Below are 22083 nucleotides of genomic sequence, written 5' to 3' on the forward strand. Positions count from 1 at the left end.
CCTTTATGGGGTCATATAAATTAAATGGGATTATATCAATCAGGCAGTACTTGCAGCTGTTGTTAAGATACAACTCCCAGCATTCCAAGAGCAGTTATCTCTATCATATCTCTAGTCTAAACTAACCTGCTCCGTGTCTCCAGGCAGGAAAGGGTTAGGCTGGATCTCACACACACACACACACCATTTCCTCATATGTGGCTGCTTCTCAAGTTTCAGCACATGTTACAGCCGCCTGGGTGGGGAGAAGTCCGTGCAACCTTGGCAGCTTATCCGCCTCCTCCCGCAGCACAATACGTGGAGGATCCGGCATGAGGATAACACTGCCTTAATGTCACCCCTGTGCGGTGTCAGGAGCCAGGAGGAGGGGGCGCTGCGGAGACCCCAAGTGCCCGGCCGGGGGAATATGCCACGCAGGCAGGAGTAAAGCAGCAGGACACGGGGACCATCACAGGAGCCTGAGTGCCGGACTACTCACAAGATGAGGCGCTACTTGCGCGGAAGCGGCCGCGCTCTGGCTTTTATATTCATCGCCTCGGTCACCTGGCTCCTGTTTGACATGGCGGTACTCAGGATCACTTTTAATGAGAGCAATAGCAAAGAGCTGCAGTCCGACGAGCTGATGCGCAGAGAGCTGGGCTTGGGGCAGGGGAAGAAGGCAAGGGCTAGGTGGAACAGGATCAAGCAGCCCCTCTGGGACGAGAACACTACTAAATTAAAAGGGGTATTCCTTCCTCCTGCAGGGGATGAGCCCAAACTCTGGCCAAGACACAGAAAAGGAACCGTCAGACCCCTAAAGGTGCTGCTCAATAACACTCTTGCACCCCCTGACAACTTGGCAAAGGGCAAATCTGAACACATTGACAGGCACGACCAGGGGGGCTTACATGGAGATTTCAACTCTTTCAACCAGCATGGGGCAAAGGACAAGTCTAATGAGCTTCCCATTCCCACCCCTGTCCCTGGAGCCAATGCCATTGAATATAGGAAAGGGGCACATGACAGCGGTAAGGCTGGGGGGCAAAATGTGGAGAACATTTTTGGCTCTGAAGTTCAAGGGGCAGGGGGTGTGAAGGCTGCTCCCTTGGAGGGAATGCAAGAAAAGGATCAGAGTAAAGAGGTTGCAGGGAATGTTCAGGGGCCCCTTGCTGGGGCATTACAACAGGAAGGAGGAACAATAGAGAAGGAGCAGATGAAAGAAAATGCAGGGAATATACAGGGGGGCTTTAGTGACACATTAAATGAGGAAGCAATAAAAGAGAATGAACAGATTAAAGAGGGTGCAGTGGATTCACAGGGGGCCCTCAGTGACACATTAAACGAGGAGAGAATTAAAAAGAAGGAGCAGATTAAAGAAGGTGCAGTGGATTCACAGGGAGCCATCGGTGACACATTAAATGAGGGAATAAAAGAGAAGGCGCAGATTAAAGAAGGTGCAGTGGATTCACAGGGAGCCCTCAGTGACACATTAAATGAGGACGGTATAAAAGAGAAGGTGCAGATTAAAGAGAGCGCAGTGGATTCACAGGGGCCTCTCGGTGACACATTACATCAGGAGGGTATAAAAGAGCATGTTAAAGGGGACATAGATAATGTACAGGTTCCCCTCAATGACACATTACATCAGGCTGATATGAAAGAGCAGAAGCCAGGTAAATGGGTTGAAAGGGATGCACAGGGACCCATCACTGTGATATTATCCCAGGTGGAAACAAAAGATAAATTGCCAAGTAAAGAGGATGCACAGGGTCCCATTCCTCTCTCATTACACCTGGAGGACAATAAGGACCCACATAAAGATGTTCCATTGCACAAAGAGGAAAACAAAAATAAAGAGCCAAGTAAAAATCTATCTCCTTCAGACACCCAGAAGCATCCTCTGGTCCCCAACCAAAAGCAGGACATGGTCATGATTGTCAATAAGTTAAACTCTTCTGTAGTCTCAGCAAATGCAGTTAATTTGACTCAGAGCATACCAGAGAGGGCAGCAAATAAAACAGCAGCAGCTCTTGCACCAATCAGAGCAAATGTAACCAAGGTCCCGGGAAAGCCTGAAAAGATCCCATCCTTATCTGTAAAGAAAAGTGCCAACGTCTCCAGATCTCTCAGTTTTACAGAGGGTGTTCTTGTTAATTCTGTTAAAGCCGAACAGATCAAGAGGAATATCACACAGCTGACTGATTTAAAAAAAGAGGAGAATGTGAGGGATAACCTAGTGCCACAGGGCGATGCACCAAAGGACAATAAGACAGTAACACAATGGAGTACCAAGTTGCACAAGGTTCAGTTAATAGACAGGACGGTGGATCCTAGGGATTCCAATGCTCCAGGACAATTTGGGAGAGGTGTGGCTGTCCCTGAGGGCAAACAGGAGGAGGCTCAAAGCAGGTGGAAAGAAGGAAACTTTAATGTCTATCTGAGTGATCTTATCCCATTGGACCGTGCCATTGATGATACCAGGCCTAGAGGGTAAGACTTATTCATCTTCTAGGGTATTGCTATGCCATTAGTGATGTGCAGGTCGGGTAAAACCTGACATGCACCCGACCCAAACTAATGCCATGTATTCTCTCAAATAATAATGATATTTTATATTATGATATTTTCATGTGACCTAGATATTGCTGTTTGTGCATTGAGTCTCTGTATAAAACCTATACAACTTGATATTGTTACCCTTTATAGTCTACACCAATCTGTAGGCTGTCGTATTCATTATTCACACCTCTTTTGCATCACTGTGACTAGATATGTGCATTTTTATGTATTTATCTAGTGCCTCGTATGTTTATGGAACTCCTCAATTGCTTATAATATCCATATAATTACAACTGGGGTAAATTATTCCCTACATTATATCTATGAAATAACCTATATAGTTAACATATAATGTAATATTTTACCAATAAGATCCATAAACCGGTAAAGGCCACAGGCTTTGTACTTTTTCAGGCTATGGCTCATAGGGTGACTTGATTATAAAAATGTCTGCTCAGCTGGCAGCAGTTAGGACAAGAAGTTGACAGTATGAAAAGCCAACAGCAGGCCAAGAGCCAAACCACAACAACGGGCTAAAAGGAAAACAGGTTATATGACAGACTGAAAGTGTCAGTGACAGCACTAAGGAGTTCTAAATCTGTAAGCCGCCCAAAATTATTAATGGGCCGCATCTTTGCCAAGTCTTTTATGTATGACATGAAAAATTCAGTACTGTTTAGCCTAAGAATATGTATATTTAATACAGTGGAACCAAGTTTTAAATCACTGCTCAGTCCCTCAAATTGGGCTGAATGGAATTACTGCTTAGTCCCAAGAAGAGAAGCATCTGAACGAAGAGTAGTTATAGTAGGGCAAGATGGAGACAGTAGACCAAGATGAGTATAGTAAGGCAGGATGGGTACATTGAGGCACTGTTTGGGCAATAAAGCAATATGGTGACAGTATAGGGGTAGTGGGGCAGTAAGGGGGATGGGAACAGTAGAGCAAGGTGGTGATGGCAGTGTCAACTGGGGTCAGTAGAACAAGACAGGGAGAGTTGTAAAGCATAGGATCAATAGGGCAAGGAGAAGACATTGGTAAAATATGGCCATGTTGGTATATTAGGGCAGTATGGAGATGGTAAGGCATCAGAATATCTTCCACCACCCAGTAGCAACTATATGCTGTCACTGAGTGCTAGCAGGTGCTTTTTATGCTGAAAGGCATAAGTTTTAATGTTTCACTTTAAATAGATAATGCCCCCCTGTATATGTTGCCGTGGGGCTAGTTATTACCAAATACAACTCTCTTTTGTTACCTACTGATACGAGTTTAAGGCAAAGTAAATGTTCTATAAACATGTGTCAAACCTGGAGTTTTAACCTAATCTTCAGATTTCTATGAAACTCTCAGTTCTGTTTGTTCTGCCAGCCAGGTATATAAGAACACCAGACTTATATTCTCTTAGCCAGCGCAAGAAAGCATCCTATACTGGATTCTTTATTTAATTTGTGATTTTCTCACCTGTCTGATACCAAGGAAACAGAGAGTTGGGTGTTGTTATTCTGCTCCATCCAACATGCTTTCTTGTTTATAAGTGGATGTTTTCTCTAGAGAGTACAGGTAATATGGATAGTGTGTATTTCCTGTTAAACAGGGAACATTAGTTACTCCATAGTTAGTCATTCCCAGTGCAACGCTAATCCCCAGTGGAATAACTATAATTGTGGCAGAGCCCATGGCCATTCCTATGCACATGAGGGGGGGGGGTGTCATAGGCGATTGAACCAGGATTTTTATTTATCACCAAAGAAAAATGTTTTTTTGTCATCACAAAAGTTTCCTATATTTATTATTCCTTTCTAGCAATTAGAGCAGGAACAAGACTCTCGCATGGCATGAAAAATATTTTGGGTGAATGAATTTGGAGCTGACCTGGAAGGTTTTGGCCTATAAAATTAATTGTCCTTAGCAGCTCCCCATCTTCTTATTTTATGCTCTGGGCTGCTGTTGCGAAGCTACACTTAGGGGTCACTGGTAGTAATAAATAATTAGCTGGGAGTGAGGTTAGAGCTGTCATAGAAGATGGGTGAATTATTAGTACTGTAGTTCACCTTTATGTTAATTTTAGTATGTTGTGGAATGTCCTGTTCTTAGCAACTTTTCCATTGGTCTTCATTTTTATAGCCTTTGAATTCTTTGTCGTCTGTCTCTTTTTAGCTTTATGATTTTATTATTGTTGTTACTTAATCTCTTATCTTTCTATTGAGGGCCTCTTCTATGTGTCTCTCCTTCAAACTGCTACCTGGTTGCTAGAGTTAAATGGACCATAGCAACCAGCTTCTAATTTCAAACTGGAGAGCTACTGAACAAAATAATTCAAAACCCACAAAAAATAAAAAAATAAATCTATCTCTCTCAGAATATTACTGTCTGCGCCATACTAGAAGTTAACTTAAAAGCAAACTACCCCTGTAATAAATGCTCTTGCACATTGCATTGATTTCTATGCTGCCATAATGTGACTTGTATGGGGAATTTTTATATTGTGTATATGCAGTATATTGTGAGTGGGTCCCTATGCTCAAGTAAGTGACATCAGCACAGGGCATGTGCTGGGAATCAGCAGAAAAGAAGATGGAAGCTACTGGAAGTATCTTTGAAGGCACAGATCTTCCCCACTAAAGGGGCTTTAGTTGACGTGATATAACAAAGAACACAAAAGCTTAAAATGTAGCATTTTTTACTTAAATCTATGTTGACATTTACCTGCCTATGTAATAAAAGGCACTACGTTTGCCCAGGAGTAGTAATGCATATCAACCAATAAGATGTTTGCTTTTAAACAGGTGACCAGTAAATCCTACCTGCTGATTGGATGCTATACATTACTGCTCCTGGGCAAATTAATGCCTTTTAATACATAAACCCATTAGTTCTCTTTTAATGACAATCAGACATTATTTTCCATAAAACTTCCTATTGTCTGCAATATACCTAAAGTTTATGTATGCCAATATACATGAAACTATGAGAGAATATGTTCCCTTTGTTTACATAGCCCAATGATTTCCAGCCTGTGGTGAATATAGTCTGAGGATGATGGGACTTGTAGTAAAACAAAGGCTATGAGGGTGGACCGGCCCTTGGTTTAGAGAACAATGAATCACAATACACAATGCTGGGGTGTCTGCGCAGGGCCATGTTTCCATCGGACATTTCTGGCAGAATGTTAAATTTCATTTCAATCCATGTGACAGTAACGGATCCAAGATGCAAAACAAGGACTGTGTTCCTGCCAAGCAAACTCCTGTTAAGTCATGTGTCCCTGCATCACAAAGGGCCTCAGTATTGGGATACAGTGGGTTGTTCTCCTGCTATACAAGTGGCTCAACTGGTTTTAAAGGGCTCAAGGGAAAAAAAGGGAGATTTGAGTTTAACAGTTTTCTGCAGTTGCATTGAATTGGTTTGCTAAGAGTTTGGGGCAGAGTTCATGCAAATCTGTCACATTTCTTGACCACTTTCAAATTTTTTCCTCAGGAAAAATAATTTTTTTTAGGAACTCTCAAGAAAGTTTACCTTGCCAAGAATTAATCAACTGTGAGAATTTGCTTTACATAAGTCAACCTTGTTGCACTATTTTTTCACGTGGCTCAACTGATTTAGCAATTTTGCCTTCAAGTTAAACTGCTTGGTCAGAATTGTAAAAATTCTGTATAGGGAAAAACATATTTTCTTCACAAAAGCAAGTAGGTTGAAAAACTTGAATTTACTTGACCCTTTTACATTTTTCCATTTAGCAAAAAGATGTTATGCAGCAGTGAGATGTTTGAAATTTGAATTATTTTTTTTTTTTTTTGCATTTTAGTTTTTCAAACTCTAAGGGGGTTATTTATCAAAGGTCGTGTTTGTGAGACTCATGAATAAACTTGTAAATAAATTAGAATAAACTCACAACTCGAATGTTTTCTGACTTATGAAAAAACTCAGCAAAAAAATAGCTTGAATTAATTGTGAGCAAAACCTACTGAAGGCTACAAACACAGGGTCAGACTGGGCAGGTGGAATACCAGGAAAAATCCGGTGGGCCCTAACACTCATGGGCCATCGCCGGCCCAGACACCCTCCCCGATCTGCCAGGCCCCCAAAAATACAAACTGCGGCATCACGCGTCGGACTTTTCACATGTGCATACGTGCCGATGTTTGCACATGCATGCCGCCGTTCACACATGCACGTGGGGGGGCAGAGTTCACACATGTGCACGGGGGGCCCCCAGAGGTTCCAGTCCGACCCTGTATAAACATCTTCAAATGACCTCTGCCATTTTCGGATTCAAACTATTTCCAGCTTTAGAGTATAAATTCATGTTTTGACTGAAAAATACCCTCGAAAACTCGCTTTTTTGGTAAAAAACAACCGACCTTTAATAAATAACCCCCATAGTTTATCATTTGAAAAATTTTTTTAGAAAATTTGAATTAAAAAATTCATCAACTAAAATCTTGTGAGCTCACCTAGAAGTAAATGAGTTGTATTTTTAACACCCAAGCAGTTATTTTCCAAGTTTTTTTTTTTCAATTTTTTTTTTTTAAAACAAATAGAACAATGTGTTCAGTTTTCATCTTAAATAAGTTGTTTTTAGGTGACTAAAGGCTGGCCTTCCTTTAGTATAGTCCCCCAGTATGTTTTTGTATATATATTTTACCAAATTGTGGGTTTGGGTATGATATATGTCAGACAGTGTTCTTTCACAAGTAATGCCTGATCTTTGGCTAGATTTTCTAAAACACAATAAAATGTGGTTGACACTGGTATTTTTCCCATGATGTAAATTGCAAGCCAATGAAATATAAGCTGTACTGTTTGTTTTTGGGTCAATTTGTAGGTGTTCGGAACAACTGATTCACGATGACCTCCCCACCACCAGCATCATTATATGTTTTGTTGATGAAGTCTGGTCGACGCTCCTCAGATCTGTTTATAGTGTACTGAACAGATCACCAGAGCATCTTGTCAAAGAAATCATTCTTGTAGACGATTTCAGCACGAGAGGTACAATTCACACATTTTATTACCAGTTATAGATTTTGAAAGACATATGACTGTGTTTGTTATTGCTGATTTGCTTTTCCCCAAATTTCTTGGGGAAATTTGATTACATTTCTACATTCTTACAAAAACAGCAAGTAAATTTATTAATGAAAATGTTTCATTAACTAGAAGTGTCCCATGGGTTTGTACAACCTGACTGCATTAGTATTATTGGGAAGCGTTTGTCATTTAATAGCGCACTTCCAGCAGACTCCTGCATTGATATCCATTTTTCAAGAGAGAACACAGATTGTTTTGTATTAAGTTTTGAAATCTGACATGGGGCTAGACATGTCAGTTTCCCAGGTGCCCCCAGTCATGGGACATGGGCTCTGATGAACTTCAGTCACTCTTTACTGCTGCACTGCAAGTTGGCGTGATATCGCTCCCCTACCTTTTCACCCCAGCAGGACATCAGGAGAATAATGGGAAGGTAACCAGATAACAGTGGTAAAAATCCAAGTCCCACTGTGACTCCTTCAGTTACATTGAGTGGGAGAAACAACAGCCTGCTAGAAAGCAGTTCCATCATGAAGTGCTGGCTCTTTCTGAAAGCACATGACCAGGCAAAATGACCTGAGATGGCTGCCTACACACCAATATTACAACTAAATAAATACACTTATTGGTTCAAGAATAACATTTTATATGGTAGAGTGAATTATTTGCAGTGTAAACAGTGTAATTTAATAATAAAAACAACAATAAAAATTATTACAGAATCCCTTAAAATTATATGCCAGCAGCCATGTTGTAAGCATGACATGACATTTGCAATACATGTTAGATTGCAGTTCTAATGCATAAATGCATTCTAAATGGTAAAACTACTTCCCTGGTTTGGCTAAGCAGACACTTCTGAATGTATTGAGCATGGGGTTGCCATTCATTTACACAGCAGTCATAAAGTCATTTATGCTCATTTTAGTGACCTTCCTCGTTCACACATCATCTCCAAATTTCTCAGCATGCTGAGCGTACTTTGCAGGAAAGTGGCAACCAAACCAAACATTGTTACTAGTTATTGTTAACTAGTTATTAAATCTGTCACTTGAAATGTGTTTTTTTTTGTTCTTCCACCCTCTGTGTTCCCTTCACTGCCTTTCCCTTATTTATTTTTTTCATTTTAGATAGTTCACCAGAAATAAAGACTTTTTCCAACTACTTTCTGTGTGACTGTTTTTCTAATATTAAAGTGTAAAGTGTAATTTTTCACTTTCTAAAGCAGCTCTGGGAGGGGGGTCACAGAACCGGTAAACTGTTCTAAATTGATACATTTAGGGGCAGATTTATCAAGGGTCGAAGTGAAAATTCGAATTTAAAAATTAAAATTTTCGAGTTATTATAGTGTAATTCAACTAGGGAATAATAATAAGTTTTTTGAAAAAATTCGAGATTTATCATGTACTGGCCCTTTAAGAATTCAAATTCAACTATTTTCACATGAGCATGAGCGTTCTGACCTGCGCTCCCCTGCGTTCCGTTTTTTGGCGTTCAGCCGCAGGGGAGCACAGGAATAGACGCAAGTCATTATTTGAAATGGGGCTGTACTCACTCAGGGGCGTGAAGGCGACGAACGCAGGTTCAGACGCAACATGCTGCATTTTTCCTGCGTTCAGCGCCTACACGCGCCTGAGTGAGCGCAGGTCAGAACGCTCATGTGTAAGAGCCCTAAACCTGCTGAATTGCTGTTTGTCTATGGGGGAAGTCCTGGAATCAATTGGGAGTTGTTTGCCGACATCCTGAAAATCTATTTTTTTTTTTGGTGAAAAAACTTTAATCGAATTCGATTCGAGTTTGCATATAGATCCCATTCACCGTATTTGAAAAATAATTTTTTTTTTTTGGTAATTTGTTTCCGAATTTCAAGTTCATGGGAGTTTATGGGAGTTTTTACAAGCTCCCATGAACTCGAAATTCTGCCCCTTAGTGGATACGTTTCTTATTTTTGTCCCTGCTGAGCAGAATCCCTGAGTTTCATTACAGACAGCTGTTAGAATTGATACAATAGTTGCTAAACTCCAGTGATGCTGCTGAGAAATGTATCGACTAAATTGTAACAGTTCAGACTGCACCTGAATTACTGAGCTCCCAGACTGAAACAACACAGACAAGAACCTTGAAATTTAAACTTAGATGTTTAAAAAAAACGATAAAAAAATAGTCTTTATTTCTGGTAAACAATCTGAAAACACTGAACAACCACTTTAAATAGAAATGGACAGACATACATGGTTAAACTACAACTTCTAGCCCCACTGATTCTGGAAGTTAAAGTGTAGCAACATGTGGGAGGCCACAAAAGGCTTGTACCTCATATACTCATATTTTGTTTTACTTTTCTTGCTGTTCAGACTACCTCAAAGAAAAGTTAGACACATATGTGAAGAAGCTTCGCAAAGTCCGGGTTCTTCATCTCCCTGAAAGACATGGACTAATTCGTGCAAGGATTGCGGGGGCCAATATTGCCACAGGTAATAGTGTTTATTGTGTTATATCTGGAGTAAGGGTTACTCATATGCCCAAATAAACTACATGTTTAAACCTGGGAAAGTATAGCCATCCTAACTTGACATCCTACACATGTCCCCAGAAACCACATGTAATTTTGTTTATTACTTATAGCGAAACATTTTACAATAGAAACGTGATCCCGAGTTCCTGTGTATGTGGAGGCACTGAATCTGCTCCAAGATAGCAACCTATGTGGTTGAACTCTTGATAGAGTGTACAATATACATATACAAAACGGACACATTTCTAGTCATGTGCCTGATACAGCTTTTGGATATTCTTGTGAACAAAGTGCATTCACAGTAATTCATTGGTCTCATTATCTTTCCCAGGAGACGTTCTGACATTCCTTGACTCCCATATAGAATGCAATGTTGGGTGGCTGGAACCACTTTTGGAGCAAGTTCGAATAAATAGGAAAAAAGTAGCATGCCCAGTGATTGAAGTTGTTAGCGCTCTGGACATGAGGTAATGTAGTTTAAATAGGAATACCCCCTATCTTTTTTAACCAGTATAGTACCTTTTGCCCTACCACAAAGTGCATCAACCCCACTGCATAAAAGTGAACAGTTGCCTTTAAATAGTTTGTTCACATTTTAGTTAACTTTTAGTATGATGTAAAGAGTATTATTCTGAGGCAATTTGCAGCTGGTTTACATTTTTTATTATTTGTGGGTTTTGAGTTATTTAAGTTTTTATTCAGCAGCTCCAGTTTAAAATGTCAGCAATATAGTTGCTAGGCTCCAAATTACCTTGGCAACTATGCTCTGGGATGAATAAGAGACTGGGATGTGAATAGGAGAGGGTCTGAATAGTAGCTTTACAGAGCATTTGTTTTTAGATACCCCCCATTTGAAAGCTTGAAAGAGTTAGAAGAAGCAAGGCAAATCATTTAAAAAAACTATGAAGAAAAAGACTGATTAAAAAATTATTTAGAATTGGCCATTCTATAACATACTAAAGTTCAAATTACATGTGAACCTCCTGCAGGGGCATGTGAAATGAGCCAGAAGAAGAGGTTTCCTCCTAGTTGCATACTGGTTGATGATCAGGAGTATGCAGTAATGTATTTAGAGGAGTGTATCAACAATGCTGAGAGGAATGGTTTTAGTGACGTATGGAGCCTTCTGCAGCAAAGGGATTTTGTGAGGATTTTAGCAGACTTGCCTGAGCTGTTCCTTTTTACAGCATGTTCCACCTAAAGGTAGAGAGTAGAATCTATTATTAAATATTAGCCTGTGTAAGTTATGGGTTGGGCACTCAGCAGACCTGCTATAGAGGCACAGCTATAACTAATAAAATATGTACCATTTTTATTTTGATTGCAGCTATATAACAGTAGAGAACTTCCAAAGAGGCGTATTCACCTGGCCCTTAAATTTTGGCTGGAAGCGCATGTTACCAGAAGTAATTCGAAGAGATAAAATAACAGAGATGGATCCGATAAAGTGAGTAAAATGGCATGATCCTTTAATTTTATTTTGCCCCTTTTTAGTCTTGGGTGAAAGGCATGCTGGTCCTCCCTATAATCACAGGAAGCAAATGAGGGGTATTGGGTGTCCTCTGTCAGGTCAAATATGTTGCCAAAGAAATGCTACACGTATGGTGCCTTTCCAAAGGCTCGCTTGGGTAAAATCAGTTATATATATTTCTATTGAGCAGGTAAGTAGGTGTCAAATGATAACTGATTTGGCACAGTGATGCGGTCCTCTCTGCATGGGTCTCTATATTCCCACAGTATGATTACCCAGGGACTAAACATATAGCTAAATCCAATGAGACCCAACACAGAGGTGCCAAAATTGGAAAAGACCAACAGTTTGGTGACCTCAGCAAAGAAGCAGATCTTCCCTGTATGGACAGCTTTGCACTGCAGCTTGTTTATCCTAGAGCCAGGAATACAGTCAGCTGTCCTTTATAACAAGTGGTTCCTGCATATGACTGCCCATGCCAATTTTTTTTTTTATATACACTAAAGCATAGTATCATTTTATAAGTATACTTATAGTAGTAACTGAAATGAAAAGTGCACAGACAGTTCTGTGTTAGATAGAGCTCTATGCATTTCATTGCATGGGAATATATAAGCTGAACATCTTCTTTACATAACTTCTGTTTCAGGTGCCCAGTCATGGCCGGAGGATTGTTCTCCATTGAAAAGAATTATTTCTATGAACTTGGTACCTATGACCCTGGATTGGATGTTTGGGGGGGAGAAAATATGGAAATATCATTTAAGGTATTGTCATACTGAGTTACCTTTGATTCTCTTTCTATATTAACAGACACTTCCAGGAGAGGTAGTAGGAATTTAGGTAACTATACGCAATACATGTAGCAGGGTTTGGTGAGGCTCACACAGTGATGGCATAAGGAATCAAGCATAAAGGGGACATTATGTTCAGTTGTTCTGAGCAGAACAAGAGGATTTCCATGCTAAGAGATGGGATAATCTTTAGCCACACGAGAATGGTCTGTGCAGTTCCAGACAGTATACATTAGCCAAACCCCACACAGTTTAGAGTGAGTTTAGAGTTTGGGACAAACAGTTGTGGTATGAAATTAATCTTGCCATTGTAATTGGCCACCAGAGGACACTGTTTAACAAGAATGTATTATTATTTACTGGTTCCTTAACTGGCAGTAGTATGGCACCTCCTTGTGCTCAGAGATATAAATAAGTCTTTTTGCATTAAATTATTCATGCAGATATGTTTTATTAAACATTTGTTGAGATACAAGGTGACCCCAAACTCTTAAATATAGTATATTTTCTCTTTAATAGTAAAATACTATATATTTATTTAAAGTAGATTTAGAACTCCAAGAAGTCTGGAGAATTTCAACAACAGATAGAGGGCTACAGGTTGATCATTCATCACATAATTACATCAAAGCCATAAATTACCTATAAAATATATCGTTATAAACAGTGCTTAGTAATGGCATCAGCTATTATCAATGATTAGTAATGCCAGTTACTTTGTTGGCATCTGGTATTGATGTGCCATATTTGTCCCATTCAGATATGGATGTGCGGAGGGGAAATTGAGATCATTCCTTGCTCCAGGGTTGGCCATATATTCAGAAACGACAATCCATATTCGTTCCCGAAAAATCGTGTCAGGACGGTGGAGAGGAACTTGGTACGTGTTGCCGAGGTTTGGTTGGACGAGTACAAGGAGATATTCTACGGCCATGGGCAGCACCTCCTTCAGTATCTCACTGATATTGGGGACCTGACGGAGCAAAAGCAGCTCAGAGAGAAACTCCAGTGCAAAAGCTTCAGTTGGTACATCGAGAATGTGTTTCCAGACATGGGAACTCCGCTGCTCAGGGCCACTGGAATGGTGAGTGGAGGGAAAATAATTGCAACTTAGATTTGAGGAGGAGGAATTAAATCTGCTCAAAGCTGTTGTCTTATTGCCATCAAAGATGATGCTATGTGCTGCTACCAGGAATTCCAGCCACATATTTCTCTATGGTGCAATGCGGCTAGCTATATGGCAGAATGACCCGAATCAACCTGTCTAACTGCTACTTTTAGTATATACCCTATTTTACCAGTGGTCCCTATGCCACTTATGTGCCCTATATATTAAAACCTAAGGAACTGGCAACTAGCTGTCTGCCATTGATTAACTGATTGACCTGGGAACCTGCAGTGCTGCAAGATCAGAGAAACAAGAGTAAGAGTAAGGGTGTGGTTACTGTTTTCTGGAGTTTTCATGCATTTGCATTGTACATACCTTCTTACTGTGTTTGCATTTATACATATGAAAAGGGGGGGGCGCTGTAATATTTGAATCGCTAGAGGCATTTGAACTCCTCCTTACAAAAAGGGCCTCTCTTGGCTGATAATAAGTACTGTTTCAATGTAGAAATAAAATGCCTCTGCAGAGGCAGGCAGTTAGAACATTCACTTTTTATTTTCCCCTTTTAAGACAGTAAAGTATAATATTATATACTTGTACTTTACTGTCTTATAAGGGGAAAATACAAATGTATATTCTCAGTTTCGCATCATGTCTTGGGAATCCGGACATGGTTACATTCAGTTACGTTCAGTAAAAACATTACTTGGCCATGCGCTGCTTATTTTGTGCATCTGCAGTGATGAAAGCCAGACTAAATCACACTTCTTGTTAATATGGAAACTATGTGTTCCTAGTCTGGGCCGTACAAAATCCCTTCATTTAACCCTTTTCAGTCAGCCTCTGCTAACATATATTCATTAGGAACTTTTTAAAGGGTTAAATAGTCTGATTGATTTCCATAGACCACTAGGGGGCAGCCATGCAATGTAGTAATTAGTAGTAATAATTTACTTCGAAACACAGCCATCCGCATAAGGCGGTCACACTAAAGATCACCATGGCACACATTAAAAAAAAAAAAAACAATGCAAAACATACATGTTTAAAATTTAATGTGTTTTTTTATTGTTTTGTTTTATTTCAGTTGTCAAATCCAAAGCTTAGGAAATGCCTTGCCATCGAAAACAACTCTTTTGTCCTTGACTCCTGTGATGGAAGCAAAAAGGTAGTCTAACAAGTTAAAACATAAAGCCAGCCAGAATGGAAATATTCTTAGTTATCTGGTATGACCCAAGCAGGATATTATAATACAGAACAAGGTCCTCAGCCTAACGGAAGTTACTCTGGCATGACCCTTTCCAAATGCATACAAAACAAATTTATTGTTGTTTCTAGATTCTCTATGTTTCTATTGTTTCTATGCCTGAACTGTATTGTGACCCTCAATAATGGTTTGTCCTGTTTTAGCAATAGATAACACAAATTCACTTTTGTCACCCCCAATGACATAACTAGAATTTACTGGGCCCCACAGCAACTTCCGGACCTCCCTTCCTATCATGGATAAGATATCTTTCATAAACATATGAAAACTGCCTATCAGTCTGGGCCCCTCTATAGCTCCTGACCCCTCTAGCAGTTGCAGGATCTGCTTCCTCTATAGTCCTGCCCCTGATCACCCTGACATAGGAAAGGAAGGTGTCTTCTAAGGAAGCAGGTATTGGTTAAAATGTGTTACCTATTGTGGGTGGAGCAAACTTGTACAAGTCCTGCCCTTCTCCACCTGATGCAGCCATAAGGTTTACACCGCACCAGTACCCTGCCTGTGATACCCAGGTAGCGCAGATCTTAATATCATTCACAGTGGAAATTAAGAGATAGTACTTTGCAAATTGTATTTATTGTGATTTTCTCCTCAGAGCCAGCAGTTTAACTATACCTGGTTACGGCTAATCAGACAAGGGGATCTCTGTATCACTCCTGTTGAGAATGAGGAGAGACTGACCCTCCAGCCCTGTGACTTTACAAATGTTTATCAGAGGTGGCTGCACAAATCCCAGATCAGTTTCCACGCAACTCTGGTAAGTGAGCCCTGTGTGACCCTCCCGTGTTTGTTTTCCACGACTTAAGGAGTCTCAGATAGAGAACTCACATTGCATCACTTAAGGTGGCCTTACACAGGGAGATCCACTCGTTTGGCGATGTCACTAAACAAGCGGATCTCTCCCCGATATGGCCACATTGAAGTGGGTGATATCTGGCTGATCCGATTGTGAGCCCTAGGGCCCAACAATCGGATCAGATTGGAGGCCAAACGGGCGGTCGGATTGCGGGACTGCATCAATGAAAAGATGCGGCCGCAATCAGACGGTATTTTTTCAACCTGCCCAATCGGCATCTGCCCGATATCGATCGGGGACGCCGTCCGATGGCCCCACACACGGGCAATAAGCCGCAGACTTGCCAGCTTTTATCGGCCCTTTAGTTGCGGTGATGATGTACCTGCAGCTGGCCCTTTGACATTTAAAAGGATTCAGCACCCTATTGTGCTCCCTAAATATTGTCATTTGGAAGGAGGCTGGGGGTTTATAGATCAAGGCAAGTGAAAACTGTTGTCCTTTATATGTGTGTCATGTCAAAATGCCTTAAATATACACTTAATTTATAGTGCATAATGTATTCCTACTGTAATTAAATATGTTAAAAGTCACTGAGGAGTTCTGTGATCATATTAAGACACAAGGCTGCAGGCTGAGTTACACAGGGAACTCTGAGAATCACTCCTGTATTATAAGGGATAATGTACCCCTACTGTAAATTATAAGGTTATTAGAAGTTGATGAGGAGTTCTGTGACCATATAAAGGCACAAGGCTGCAGGCTGAGTTATACAGGGAACTCTGAGTATCACTCATGTTTTATAAGGGATAATGTGTCCCTACTGTAAATTACATTGTTACCAGCAGCGACTGAGGCACAAATGTACTGCGTTGGTATGTCAAAGATGTATGTAATCATATCTTGTTTGATTTGCCTTTCAGCAAGATCACATTTTGCTGGATAGCACTTTTGTAACATGTCTTGAAGCGGATCCGGGTAGTGGCGGCCTGGCAGCGAGAGAATGTAACTCATTAAAACATTACCAGAAGTGGCGTTTCGAGAGGTACCTTGTTCAGTGAAGAGGACGCAACTACCCCGAGAATTAATTTATTATCTGCTGTCAGATGATGTGCACACACCTTACTTTTTACTGAAGCCCAGAGAATATATTTTTGTATGACCAGCTTCTTTTACATGTGATCGGATGTTTACAATTGAGTTTGAGCCTTACAGCGTGAGCCTCAAGGATAAGACTTATGCCAAATAGAGATGCACCCAGAAAAATATGGGGCACGGCTAAAGATTCTAATGGAGAACTGGATAAAATGCAACTTTGCTCTACCCGGGGTCTGGTGGGATGTTTTATAGACTGTAAGTTTGTATGTGTCTGTTACATAATTTTCTAATTTAATAATAATAATGAATATGTATGTGTACAGTATATGAGCATACAGGGTTGACATAGATAAAGTATAAATAATAGAATCCTCAGTGGGACTAGGGCAAGAGCAAATACACATGGTACGAAAAACGAAGGCTTGTTTTTATCGGCTACATTTTATGCCGCTTTGCAGCTGCAGTTTAAGGAGAACTAAGCCTTATACTGGCTAGAAATGCTGTATTTTATATAAATGTATTTATTGTACCAGCTCAGATGTTCAACAGCCCTATATCAGTAATGATCCAAGCCATCAAAGTTGAACACAGTAGCTCCCCATCTTGGATCTTGTTCGACCATCTTTTGAGTGCTATACTGCACATGCTCAGTGTGCTTTGGGCAGCTCTTGAAAAGCTGAACTTAGGGATCGTCAGAAATCATCAAGCAGAAAATTAGCTGATGCTGCATTATTCAATTTGGGTGAAAAATGCACTGGTTTCTGCGCTGCCATGTATTGTGAATCTGAATTAATTATTAATTAGCCTTGTATTGTGACCTTTATTTTTTATATATACAGTATATTATGAGACACTCCCTAAGCTCAGTGAGAGAAGCCCAGAGCATGTGCAGTAAAAGCAGGAAAGAAGATGTGAAGCTACTGGGGATATATTCAGAGATCTGTACTACTAAAGGACTGTGGTGGCATTTGTTTGGTACAGAATCCCAAAACAATGTGCAGCATTTCTATTCTACTTCTTTGTTAAGATTTAGTTCTCCTTTAAACTTCGTTAAGCTGTGGTTTTAAGGGGACACTATCGTCAAATAAAAGTATTTTATGTGCACCTATAAATGCTCTCAAATTGTGATTAGATAATTAGATTTTCTGTACTTTGCTGATTTCAATACCCCAGCAATCCATGACCCACCACAAGAGTTACAACAAAAATCACTGGTTGTCGTGTGGATCTGGTTAACCCCAAATTGGGCTGACGGACCAACAATCTGATCATAAATTTTGGGCCTACAGACAGCCATTTGATGAGAACTGCATCAACCAATGCACTCTTTGTCTGACAGGATTTTTAAACCTACCAGATTGCTATAAGATATTGGCCCATACAGATAAACTGCAGACACAGTCTATAGGGGTTGAATCAGCAGCTTTAATCAAATTAAATCGTATGTCCAACTTAAAGGAATAGTTCAGTATGAAAATAAAAACTGGGTAAATAGATAGCCTGTGCAAAATAAAAAATGTTTCTAATATAGTTAGTTAGCCAAAAATATAATATATAAAGGCTGGAGTGAACAGATATCTAATAAAACAGCCAGAATCCAACTTCCTGCTTTTCAGCTCTATAACTCTGAGTTAGTCAGTGACTTGAAGGGGAGCCACATGGGACATTTCTGTTCAGTGAGTTTGCAAATGATCCTCAGCATTCAGCTCAGATTCAAAAGCAACAGATATGACCCATGTGGCCCCCTCTCAAGTCTCTGATTGGTTACTGCCTGGTAACCAGGGTAACCAGTCAGTGTAAACCAAGAGAGCTGAAAAGCAGGAAGTAGTGTTGTGACTGACATGTTATACATCAAATCATTCCAGCCTTTATATATTAAATTTCTGGCTAACTAACTATATTAGAAACAGTTTTTATTTTGCACTGCCTATCTATTTACCCAGTTTTTTTTTTACACTGAAGAATTCCTTTAACATACAGGAAAGATTCATAGAAAAGAAAACAAAAGCATAGTACTTTTAAAGTTATGTAACACTATTGAAGCCTGTGTAAAAAGAGAAATAAATGTGAAGTAACTGTGAAATGATGTGATGATAGTGCCCCTTTGAGCAAGAAGATGCAAACATGGCAAGTCTGCCATGTCAAAGCTTTAGTGCATCTCTTTGGGGATGACTGGTGCAAGACAAACTGATTAAACACAAATTACAGTTGAAAATAATGAAAAATAATAGTGTGTGACCTTCAGTGGCAGTAAGTGAATGCACCAATAAGCTATCAAACCTGTTTTATAAATAGGTGTGAATTGGTACATTACAATAGAGAAGCTCCCTTTTTTCCCTTACTGCACTGAGTTGCACTTCATCATTTTAAATGAATGGGCTTTTATGTGGGTTTAGGGCAATTTATGATTTTAGCTCTTGAAATTTTAATAGGGTTGGGTACAATAACAATGTTATAATAAAGGACGTTAATTAGGAATCTTTTGTTTTGGAATGCAAGACTGCTGTACAGTCTTCTGTGTACAGCAGTTTACCTTTCTCCCCTCTGACACCCTGCCTCTTTTCAAAAGAAGCTTATGAAGTTATTTAATTAATGTCTGGGACTAAAGTTCAATAACAACTGGAGGGCTCCTGGCTGGACATCCCTGTTCTATAACTTATGTGGCCTTTAATAAACGTATTAATGCACTTTTCCATTGAATCACAATGTGGATCTGTGCAGTCTAAGTGACTTCACATTGGGGACCTGCACCCCTGCCCAGCGTTGCATTCGTTTTTATGTATACATTTAGACCTCAACCACAGGAGCTGTCCTGCTGCAAATGTCTAATCACCTGGTGCAACTATCAGTCTCATCTTGCAGTGTCCATGCAGCAGTTTCTGTGAAACCTGATTTATAAAAAGGCACATTCTGATAGAACAAGGGATATTGGATCTAATTACCAGTCACATCAAATCCTTTAACCTACAATACTCTCTTATGGTTGCATTAAAGGGGATGCAAATCTTACTCTCTGTTTGCATTAAACAGCTCTCCAAAGTAGCCCAGACATTGCTGAATTTGAAATCCCAGCAAACTTTAACATATTATCAAGAGATAAAGTATGATGAGAGCTGTGGCTCTGGAACATCAGGGTTGCATTCTTACAGTAGTATTGCTTGAAAAAACTTTTGCCAACTTCCGGGGCTAGTGGCCCCAATAAAATTAAGAGAATTGTCCAATGAGAAAATCACCTGATCTGTAAAACTCTGCAGATGTGTTTTTGTTCTTTTAAGGCAAGTCGAGTGGAGCTGGAAGCATTATTTTGCTTTTTATTCTGCAGCTCTCCAGTTTGCAATTTCAGCAATCTCAGTTGTTATGGTCTGAATTACCCTAGCAACTATACATTAATTTGAATAAGAGAAGAATATGAATAGGAATAGGAGAGGGCCTGAATAGAATAGAAATATGAGTAATACAAAGTAGCAATAACAATAAATTACAGAACATTTGTTTTTTTAGATGGGGTCAGTGACCCCCATTTGAAAGCTGGATAGAGTCAGAAGAGGAAAGCAAATATTTAGAAAACTATGAAAAATAAATAATGAACTAATTAAAAAGTTGGTTATTATTTAAACACAATGCCAGAGAACATAATAAATCCCATTGTTAGTCATGAGGGGACATATTGGGGGTATTTTTAAAGGGAAGATGTGTTGGGCTAAACACCTGAATATGTACAGAACATATACCATAGGCCTTAAGGGTACATTTTGCTGGAAGGAAAGTGTAACAGCTCCCCCCCCCATAATTAAAAAGTTCTGATGCAATATCTGTTAAGATGTGCAATATCCAGATGTATCATCTAGCTGCTATAGCTTCTCAAACTGTGGTACATGTTCACTTGGGGGTACATATGGTTACTCTCTTACTTCATTTCACTGTTGATTGTGTTTCCCATGCCTGTACATTTTAAATAAAATACTTGTTTGGGCCACTTTTTCTTGTAATGGCAATTATTGGGTGTTTTACACTTTGCAAATATTGGGTGCTTTACACTTTACTTCACAATTATTGGGTGCTTTACACTTCGCGTGCATAGATACCAGTAGACCAAAGTTCATTTATACAATATTTTGCGTTAGATTTAAAATACATTTGTTTGTTTTTTATTTTAATTGGCAATTTATATGTAAGTTTTCTATTAAAGGGAAACATAACCCCTGCTTTTGACATGAGCTCATGTAGTTGGGCTTATGTAGGGCTCATGATTCCACAGATTGAAAGGAAACCAGTATAGTCTGTCCTTAAATCATAAAGACCAATTCCCCACTGTCATGAAAACGGGACTCTCAGCCACATGTGACTTTGGGTTTGGTTACAAGGGGTTACACTCTGTCTCTCAATCACCTTACACACAGGTTAGCAGGGCCGCCATCAGAAATCACGGGGCCCCGTATGGCAAAATTTTCTGGGCCCCCTGGTCACACCCCAGATCCTATCCCCAAGCCCCACCCCCAAAAAAAACCATTTGTGGTCAGGGCCCCCCTACAAGTTAAAAAAAAATGTCATTAGTGGTCAGGACCCCCCTATAAGTGAAAAAGAAATCATTGGTGGTTAGGGACCCTGAGGTTAGACTAGCATCAAATGCTCCAAGACATACCAACACCCAGCAAATTTACTTGCTGCCAGAGCCACATTCTTTCGTTAAAACTTAGGTGGATAGAGTCCTACTATAATTCTCCTGTTCTCTATAACAAGTAATACCTCACTTAATAACCAATGTATCAAGCACTGTCTCTAATCCACAAGTACTCCAGCAAAGGTTAAAGTGAATTCAACCAGTACATTTAAACACCCTCTCCTGTTAGCATTCAACTAGTTAATTAGCAAGACACAAGCATTCATACAGGCTATGAGTTCTTAGAGCAAAAGGACAAAACGTATTACATTTTATATTTAATGTTACAGCAGTAAAAAGTGCATGCATATTTACCTTATGCATGAAGTAGGAGTGCCCAGGAAGTGTCATTTACGACCCCTGTAGGAGGTTTCAGGCCAGATTCTCCAATATAATATTAGTACTTGCCAGAACCCAATATTATAGGGAAAATATGGGCATGCTGTGATCCATATGTGGGTGATCAGAACAATACCAAACATGAGGGGTGTCTTATGTCCCCCAGGAAACATCCCTCCTAACTGGTGGGTGTAGGTTTGGTATTATTAGGACGCAGGTAATCGCCTCATAACTAATATGTTCGTTACAGGATGTGAATCCTATGGCAGAGGGGATATGGATCTTTTCCTATAATCCATATATTTTCTCATAACTGTCCCCCCTGCAGTTCTAGATTCACAGCTCTGTTATTTGAACACCAGGTCAAAGAAACCAGCTCTCTTGCCCAAATGGTCTGGCTCCGAATAGTCCTATAGGCAAGATAAGGATGTCACCTTTCCACAGCCCCCTGGTGGGATATCCAATT

At 39.9% G+C, this 22083-nt stretch overlaps 1 protein-coding gene across 1 annotated transcript; it reads left to right on the forward strand.

The window, feature by feature from the left end:
* The first annotated feature begins 216 nt into the window (after positions 1 to 216).
* Positions 217 to 18155, forward strand: galnt5.L (polypeptide N-acetylgalactosaminyltransferase 5 L homeolog). Its single transcript, XM_018235788.2, has 10 exons — positions 217 to 2469; positions 7367 to 7533; positions 9927 to 10046; positions 10419 to 10554; positions 11415 to 11534; positions 12208 to 12325; positions 13113 to 13436; positions 14548 to 14628; positions 15323 to 15484; positions 16444 to 18155. The coding sequence occupies exons 1-10, from the start codon at positions 482 to 484 to the stop codon at positions 16579 to 16581; spliced, it is 3354 nt and encodes a 1117-aa protein (XP_018091277.1). The 5' UTR covers positions 217 to 481; the 3' UTR covers positions 16582 to 18155.
* The last annotated feature ends 3928 nt before the right edge of the window (positions 18156 to 22083 follow it).

The sequence above is a fragment of the Xenopus laevis genome, chromosome 9_10L, assembly GCF_017654675.1.
Source record: "Xenopus laevis strain J_2021 chromosome 9_10L, Xenopus_laevis_v10.1, whole genome shotgun sequence".
Taxonomy (NCBI): Eukaryota; Metazoa; Chordata; class Amphibia; order Anura; family Pipidae; genus Xenopus; species Xenopus laevis.

Excerpts from the sequence above, each read along its gene's own strand:
- galnt5.L (XM_018235788.2), top strand. The coding sequence starts at position 482 with ATGAGGCGCTACTTGCGCGGAAGCGGCCGCGCTCTGGCTTTTATATTC. Across the intron at positions 7,534-9,926 it reads AGACGATTTCAGCACGAGAG|ACTACCTCAAAGAAAAGTTA; the intron begins GTACAATTCACA and ends CTTGCTGTTCAG. Across the intron at positions 12,326-13,112 it reads ATATGGAAATATCATTTAAG|ATATGGATGTGCGGAGGGGA; the intron begins GTATTGTCATAC and ends TGTCCCATTCAG.